Raw genomic sequence first — 9,000 nt, 5'->3', positions numbered from 1 at the left:
GATTCAAGATAACTCACAAGATCTTCATTCATGGCCCTTTCCAAGATTTTAGTAGGAAGTGGTAAGCGTGATATAGGTCGATAGTTCTTAGCCTCTGTAGGGTATAAGGAAGTTTTTTTTTAGTATAGGGCGTATACAAGCTTTCTCCCAAGATGTTGTAAAGGTCCTTGAAGTGAGAATCTTATTTAGAGGAGGAACTAAGTATGTGATGACAGTATCTGATACCATGTGTAAAACAAAAAGGAGGACAGGGATCTGTGGGAAACCTGACTTGATAGTTAAAAGTATTTCACTTACTCTCTTGCAAGATAGAGTAGATACATTTGTCAATTCATTATTAGTTTGATTGTGATGGGCAATGCTCAGTGGTGGCAGACCTGTAGCTGAGGTGAATGTGGGCCCCAGGAGCTCCCGGTAAACTGATCAGGGGGAAATTATTTTCCAAGCTGAAACTTAGTCAGAGTTGTGACTGTTTTAAAAAGTTCTCCAGTCGAGTTTTTTGCTGCTGAGTAGGTGGTTTTTGTGGCTTTAATCGCCGCTTTATAGTCTTCTATGGCTAGCCTGCACTTGTGTTAACCCATTTCACAGTAATCCTGCCTCCAGGTACGTTCTAGCCTTCTACATTTAGACTTGATAGTCCTGAGTTCAGCAGAGTACCAGGGGGCTGAAGGTTTTTTCCTACGATATTTAATAATTTTCTCTGGGGCTAAAAGTGCAATCGCAGAGCTGATCCAGATGTTGAAGTTGTCCGCGGCTATATTGTTGTCCTGATCTAGTAAGGGGCTGTATCTGTGTAAAGCCACCTATAGATCTGTTTTATTCATTTTACGCCACGGACAAATTTTAATAGGGGGGAATTGTTGGAAGAAGATTCTACAACTGGAAGGGTAAGTTTGAAGATGATGACACTATGATCAGTCCAAGCAAGAGGGAGATCTTTAGCCAGAGTAATGTTAGTAGTATTAGTGAAGATCCCATTCAATGAGTGGCTGGCCTTATGAGTGGGCTCTGTTATGATCTGTTTTAATCAAAAACAACCCATGCAGTCAAGATGAAAGTTGAAATCCCCCAGTAAGGTAAATGTAAGGGAGTCAACACAGAACTCCATGAAAGTTTGAATGCATTGTATGAATGGAACCCTAGGACCTGGCGGGCAATATATGAACGCCCCAGAAAAGGTGCTCACATTACTAAAATTAAGAGTAAACAGTAGGGCTGGACCAAGTTTCTGTTAGAAACACCAGATCAGGGCTGAATGTCTGCATAAAGTTAGCACATTTTTATTTATGTTTAAATAAGGATCTGGTATTTAGTAACACACAAGTTAGGACTTGGTGTGTAGCTTTAGGAGAGGTATTAGCTGCCGGTGTAACTTAAGAGAGTGCGGCCTCTATAAAGTTAAGCTTGGGACCGAAAAGACAGTCCGTACAAGTAAATTAATTATTATCACTATTACAAAAAAAAAAAGAGAACTGCATCGCTCACCCTTATTGAGTGCTAGCAGTTGTTCCCTGGAATAGAAATGGGGGGAGAAAAGGCCTGGGGTCCTGGCGCATTCCGGACGCGGATGGGCTTGCCTTTGGCACGTCCGATGCGCGGTCGCATCAGTGTGTGCATTTATGCGCTCGTACTCTGAACAACTAGAGCGCCGATCAAGAAAATGGCGGACCGGACATACAGGCATCGCCGCCAGCACACCGTGACCAAAGCGCACAAAGCGAAGAGCGTCCTTTCTAATAGCTGCAGGTAAGAATTAAAACAGAAAAAAACTTTAAAGTAAAGTAGTAAATCTTAAAAAACATTAAAATAGTAAATCTTTCTGGAAATCAGATCTCTCAATGTATAGCAAAGTTTCCCCCTGTTTAAACGATGCACACGCTGTGCGGTCGCGTCAGCGTGTGCATCTATGTGTTAGTCCTCTGAACAACTAGAGCGCTGACCAAGAAAAGAGAATACCATCGTACATAAAACATTCAAGCAAATAAAGACAGGAAAATGCAGTAGAAACAACCTCCTAATACTGTGGTTGAGCACCACGGTCGGGGAATAGCATAATTTTAATGTTGGTAGACTGTCTGTAGCTGGGGCTATACACTTCAAGCCTTCTCCGTGGAAGTCCTCTACGGGACCGTGGACCCTTGCAGTTGGAAGGCATGAAATATCCCGATGACGGCACTGCTCCTGTTGCATCTCTTGGGAACTGTTTGAAAATGTATGACTGGAACATGCAGGTAAGATTCCAGTCTTTATGGCATGGTTTATAGGAATAAATTGTGTTCAATAGTCCCACAGGATCAGGCCCACCTTCTTGCAGCAGGCTTCCTAGGATGTCCATTGGGGTGGTTTAAGTTCCTTTCATATCAGTAGTCTTATTAAAAATCACAGAGTATTACTTCTCAAACAGTAGTTGTGCTGCCAAATTTCTGTACCTGTAGTAAGGGACCCAGAGGCGGCGAGTAGCTCATGCTCCCAATACAGCCAAGATTGTCAACAACATAGTTGGTAGAATTATATATCCCAGTATCCTAGGTAAAGAAAAACACTGCCCTTGAAAAGAACATGACGGAAAGGGGCGGGAGGTAGAGGCGTGTGTAGTAGGCATGACGAGGGCAGTAGTAAATGCTGGAGGGGGAGCAGGGAACAACAAGAGGTGTGGGGAGAAACATGAAGGAAGCAGGGAGCGAAGCAAATGGAGAGAGGTGGGAAGCAAACAGACAATAAAGAGCACAACATGAAGCTGGGTGGGACGAAAAACATGGGCGAAAAAGCAATGGGTCAGGGAGAAGCACTCAAAGGACAGTGGATTCAATAGGGGCACATGGGGAAAGCACATGAGCAACGAAAGAGCAGCACTAAAGTGGTGGAATGGGGGAGTACACAAGAGAGATAAATGAAGCACATGCAGACTTGTAGAGTACATAAACAAAAAAAAGTAGCACCTGAAAAATGGAGCAACGGAAGGACACAGTAATGCATCCATGTTCCAGGGGAGGGACAGACACAAGAAGAGGAAGAAAACCCCTCTCAAACGAAGAAGAAGAAGCAACAAATGAAAGGAAGAAGCAAACAAATGGCAAGTGACGATGAGAGCCAATCAACGTTGAGTAAAGGGCATGCTCTAAGCTCCCTGTAAGCTAACAATACTCTTGCACAGACAGCAAGTGTGCTGTCCTAGAAAAGACATAAACTAGAAACTCCATTTGTAAAACATGTTTTCAGATATACAACACCGACTGGTTGACTGCATTATCTTCACAAGTACAACTCTATAAGCTACCCTTTAATTGCCAAATAAAAGTCTACTCATATTTTTGTGTTACACAATAGACTAAAATAATTAAGATAAAACGTGTGTAAAATTTTGTTACATGCATGACGCTTATATCCAGATGAAACTCTACACAATTAGCGTATTTAGCATTCCAATGTCACAACATGTGCATTTGCTTTTTTCTAACTTGCGCTCACCTGTATTCCTTCTTCACAGAAGTGTAGGCTAAACCAATTGTTATGATAGTTTTTGTCTCGTGGAAGGCTTCAGCTAAATGACTGGATAAATCGAGCCATGCAGATGTACCTATGTAAGGTGCTACCTACACAGCTACTTCAGTGCCCTGGAGTTTTTGAAGAAATTTGGTTCTCTTTTCCGAATCTCATTATTTGAAGATGCTTTCCTACACTGCACCCGACTTAGACTTCTTCATTACGTTTCTTAAAATCTTTAATAAATTGCAACACACAAACAAACTGCTAAAGAGAAAGATTTTTCAGTATTTCTAGATCTACCCGGAAGTCTTTGGAATAACAGTTCACATACCGAAGGGAGCGTCCACTCTGTGATTTTAGGTATATAAAGTAAACCACTCTCGCCTTTAAACAATTTTCATTCTGTCTGAAGAACTAGTTTTGCAAACTGGTCACATTTCACTGCAGACATTACTATTGTCATAATACTGATCAATGTAATGAGTCCAGGGAAGGATAAAACAGCCTGCTACAAGGAAGGAGGTCTCTGAACATTTCATGTACTTAGAAGAAGGCCTTTCATTCAAGTCCAGCTGCACTTCCGTGGTTTGCACACGAGCAGTTAGAGCAAATGTCTGATCCCACTATGGGCTCAAAAGGCACAGACTCTTTTATCAGCACACACTCGAGGTGTAAGATGCGTCCACAGTAAAGGTGAAGCAACTAGAATCCGCTCATCTTGCACGACTGGTGAAACACTTTACACCACCCACCAAAACGCCAATCATTGTGCATTCCCAGCCCTGGCTCACTTCTTATGAATATACAATAGATTTGGAATAAATGGAGTCTAGTGTCACTGAAGCCAAACGAAGAGAAAAGAATGAGAGGGAGACAAAGAAAAACAAACCGCAGCAAACTATCCAACGCATTTTGTAGGAAGATTAAACAAAAAACATTGCGTAAGGTTTGTGCAGCTATGGCAGTTCCAAAGCAACAAACATTAGGAAGCTTTAAAATGAAATGTCCACTCACATGAATAACTCGGATTAGAAGACATTGTTGGTTGGTAAAACCCTTTTACTAAAAGGCAATACAATTCGTGACTCCAGTAGGGAAGAAATACATTGAAGTCCCCACAAGAGTGCATGGCACAGTAAGGTACACACCACTTGGAACTAATGTGGGTGGGGAAGTGAGAAAAGACCGGGGGTGGGAAGTTAGCGGTAATGCATGTCAGTTTGTCTGTTGGCATTCATCAGACTTCCTCCAAGGCCTACTTGACTTTCGGAGTGAGTGAGCAGCAGATTTCCAGAGTTTCCTGTGGATTGGTCAGCTTTTGGTCAAAATGTAGGTGAGGTTCACAAACTAATTATTTGTGCATCGTTTTAATTTTAGCAAGGGGTGTTATGTGCAGGTGAATTCACTCATCTCTGTGGTCCAAAATAGCAGCACACAGCCATGCAAATTGCCTTGTTGCTCTCATTCACATTATCATTGATAGCAGTATTAAGAACAGAGTGAAACAAACCGACCAATTAGAAGACAAGGGGGCAGCACAATTATTCAGCAGGCAACCATCATGGGAAAATCTATGTAGGGGTTTCAGGTCTGCCACAGTAATCCTTTGGTGACGAGGTTAAATCACAGAGAAACCATCTGTAGGTCGTGCAGATAAAAGTGCATTATACAATGGCAGCTTGATTGACAGCTCTACCAATTTGGGTGAAATCAAATTGTGTAGCAAGACAATGCTTTAGTAAGGCACTGTAAATGGTGCTAAAGCTTAAATAATCTACTGTGAATAAGGTACAATTCTAATAATGTAGCGAGGGCGCAGCTAAGGCTCTAGTAATTTACTGATGGTGGAACTAAAGTTGAAATAATTTGGGGATAGAGGTTCCAAAACATATTGCACAACAGCCTTTGCCCCAGTGACATACTTTGATTAACAGTGGAACAATATTGAACCGGGGGCATAGCGAAGCCCCAAAACACTTTAGGTGACTGGGAATAAAGAACTATGAAGGGCAATAAAGAGCTAGGGATGGGATTATAGCTCAAATTCTGCAATTGTGGCTTGCGGATGAAGTGTAACTTCCAACAGCCAATTGTGATTGTTGCGATCATGTATTGCTGTTGGAAACAAACAAGATTAACTTAAGTGTGTGCATCTAGTGTTATAATTAAAACTAGCATCAAGATGGGGAGGAAGGGCAGCACAAAGCAAAGCTTTTCTACGAAGTACAGGAGAACAAGGGTGAAGAGATAGCAGCAGCGGTTGCGCCTCTCCAGCTTATTGAGGCGCTCTATGAAGCACAGAGGATACCGCAGGCAGGGGATGCAGCTGAAGGTGCGGCTAGTACGGAAACGCTGCTGGAAGTTGTACTCCAAGGCTCCCCAGACCCCAGGTCTCCTTGGGGCCACAGTCAGTGGAGCCTGTACTGTCTGCAGGCGGGTACAGTCCTGCTCCAGCATCGTCTCCTGTAGCTTGAGAATTTCCCACTTCATCATTGGGGTCTTCTGGCGGCAAATGGGGCACTTTACGCGTCCTATATCTGCCTGGCCACTCTGATCCATGATGGCCTTCACGCAGCTGTCGCACACCACATGCTGGCAGTTCAGCAGTGCCTGGCGACATCGGTCCATGTCATACTGTTCAGTGCAGATGGGACACTCCTCCTGGTGCTCAACCGCCTCATCTTCCACAGAGAGGATGGAAACCTCTCCTATTTGCTGGTCTGGTGACACTTCCATGAACTCTGCCACAAAGGTATTGAATGTAGGGCAGGCTTCTTTATGATGCAAAGGGTACGAGTGTCCATCGGGGAGCCTATGCTCTTCAGAATAAGGGCACTGGTCTCCAATAGGAACACTTGCTTCCATAGATGGGTCTAGCTCAGTTGCCAGTGTTCTTTGTTGGAGACTTAAGCACGGCACAGGAAATGGTTCTGCCTCAGCATATGCATGTAGTGGAGTAGCATTTGTCCCCGAGTTGGAAGATAAACCCAGTGCAGGAGATGATGCTATTTCTCCCAAGGGTGGGCACGTTACCCTTTGTTCCATAGGTGAGCACAATATTCTAGAGGATGCTCTTTCTTCTAGACCCTGGCACTCGCTGGATACAGGTAGCATACAAGATGGTGAACTTTTCTCCATAGATTGACACAGTGAACCATACATTGCTCCGTGCTCCAGAGATAGGCAGAGATTACCGGAGGGTTCTCCACTTTCCTGATGTGGAAATGTTACACTAGAGAGTGTACATTCATCCACAACCTGGGTCGATGCATCACGTAATCTCAGGTCCAGAAGTGGGCACAGCTCCACGGGGGTCTGTCTTCGATCCAATGGACACAGCTCCACAGAGGTCTGTGTTAGATCCAGTGAAGCCTGGCTGCTGCTCTTCCTATCACCTATAAAAATATCATTGAGATCAGACCGGTTCATCAGCTCAACACCGACCTTATGCTGCTCCTTCAATGGCAGGTGCCCGTCTCCAGACTCTGAAGAGCAGTTCCCTGTTGATGGCACTTCTCCCAATAAAGGCTCTGCCGCTTCATCCTCTTTATCGATGCACCCAACTACAAAATGGCTGCCATCTCCTGAGGAAAGGGGGCGAGTGGTAGCATCTCGGGGCCCTGCTCCAATTGTGGTTGTTCTACACCATTTGGCGGATGCTTTTCTTGGGCTTGCAGCATGGAAATCTGGAACACCTGCAGTGATCTTCCAAGACGGTGGATCAATATCCGCTCCTTTTCCTGCAGAGCCAGAGAGATCCACCACTTCCCCAGCTTGCTCCAGCATCTTCTTGTCTGGATCTGGCACTACTTTCTCCTTGGCCTCTGCAGCTCACAACAGCCCACATGTGGCTTATGAATAGAGGGCACTGGTGCAGTTAGTGGAGATGGTGGTGCTCGCCTCCCACGTCCCGGCATCTGTACCCAATCCAGACGAACGCCGTCCTCCTTGTTAATAGAACTGGATTTCAAATCCGTATTGAATGTCAGCAACCACACACAAAGAGTGAGCGGCTCCCATGTGAAGTCCCGCGCCACCAGATCACAATTTTCAAATCTCCTTCCGGATCTTCGCGGCTCCACGTTAAGGGCGTTTTAGCACATATGCCGCGATTACTGGGGCGAGTCAGTTCTGATTGAGACCACGGCAGTATAACATTCCGAAAGGCAAACCAGGAGCACTTGCCTTCTTATGCCCAGCTCTGTGTCTCTCGTGACGTCTTTCTCTGGTTACTCTCGGACGCATACGTCGCCAGGGCTCCAGTGACGCTTACCTTTGGCTCCGCAGAAAAAAAGACGCGTTTGGAGTCACCTGAGGCGCAGATCCCACGATTCGGCCCCACACCAGCCGGCGCTGATCAGCACTGGTCAGTTTGTCTGTTCCGCTGCCCCGGATGCTCTGCGCTCACGGTTGTGCCTACTCACAGTCACGACAGAAAGAAGTCGAGGCGCAGAGCTGCCCAAACATTGTGAAACAGGTCTAGCCGCTTTCGCCTTACTGAACCGGCCCAGCCACCGAGTCTTGCCAAATAATCCGCACTCTCCCAATCAGTGGGCCTGGCTGGAGGACGAGGCTGGGCTCGCGCAGGTGTTACTGAGCAGACCGGTTGGCTCCAGTTCATGCTAATAGGCTGCACTCAATGCGCTCGTGCCCTGCTTATCTCAGCAGACCTGTTTGCAACACAAACAGCTTTCCATGCAGTCATATTTGCAATCCACGTTTACCACGTTCCCAGTCGTTAATTATCCTCCAACAAACAATGGATCCCGGGAGATGTAAGCTTCAGTCCATTGCGCCAATATGACGTACGTACTCCAGGCACAGCGGCGGCGGGCTAGGGATGAGGGTGGGGTGTTGAGCGGCAAGCAACTTAGAAATTGTCTTATTATCAGACATGTAAATTGATATTGTGATATTGCTTATGACTTTTTTTTCCCTTCTTTGTTATTTGGAAAATCATGAAAAAATAATTAAAAAATAATAACAATTCAGTCCATTGCGCTAAGAAGGCTAAATTGGTAGAGAGCAACCAACCATGTTTTGAGAAAAAGGTCGGGATGGAAGCCTGGTGTCTCCTTTAAAGGAGGTGCGGGGTGCATCAGAACTCACGTACACGGCACATACTGCAAACTGAATTAGGTATTGCTGGTCATTGGCTAATAATGAAAAATGTAATAATAACAAAAAATCAGCCCTAACGTTAAATCTATTCCCACACTTGTCTCAAAACCTTGATTTATCTCTATCTCCAACCCCAAACCCCCCTCAATCCCTGCCACTATCTCACTCTCTGCAGCTACACACACCTTTTTCTCTACACCCACCTCTATCTGAACACCTAGATCTACGCATACTTTTATGTGTACAGCTGCACCTGTCTCTTCCAATACACCTACTGCTAGCTATACCTACCTCTATTGTATATTTACACCTGTAAGAGCCTCCACTCCAACATGTAAACCTAGCTCTATACACCTACCTTAATCTCTACATCTACCCCTATCTGAACACCTA

The 9,000-nt window shown here is 45.0% G+C and overlaps 1 protein-coding gene across 1 annotated transcript; it reads right to left on the bottom strand.

The window, feature by feature from the left end:
* Positions 1-2,001: 2,001 nt before the first annotated feature.
* LOC146868445 (ring finger protein-like) lies at positions 2,002-8,180 on the bottom strand. The gene has a single exon (XM_085610090.1). The coding sequence runs from the start codon at positions 7,270-7,272 to the stop codon at positions 5,626-5,628; it is 1,647 nt and encodes a 548-aa protein (XP_085466216.1). The 5' UTR covers positions 7,273-8,180; the 3' UTR covers positions 2,002-5,625.
* Positions 8,181-9,000: the final 820 nt, after the last annotated feature.

This window comes from Triturus cristatus, chromosome 1_2 (genome assembly GCF_964204655.1).
Source record: "Triturus cristatus chromosome 1_2, aTriCri1.1, whole genome shotgun sequence".
Lineage (NCBI taxonomy): Eukaryota > Metazoa > Chordata > Amphibia > Caudata > Salamandridae > Triturus > Triturus cristatus.
This window is presented reverse-complemented; position numbering and strand designations above follow the sequence as displayed.

What these genes read in the sequence shown, in the direction of transcription:
- LOC146868445 (XM_085610090.1), bottom strand. Translation starts at nt 7,272, where the DNA reads ATGCTGGAGCAAGCTGGGGAAGTGGTGGATCTCTCTGGCTCTGCAGGA.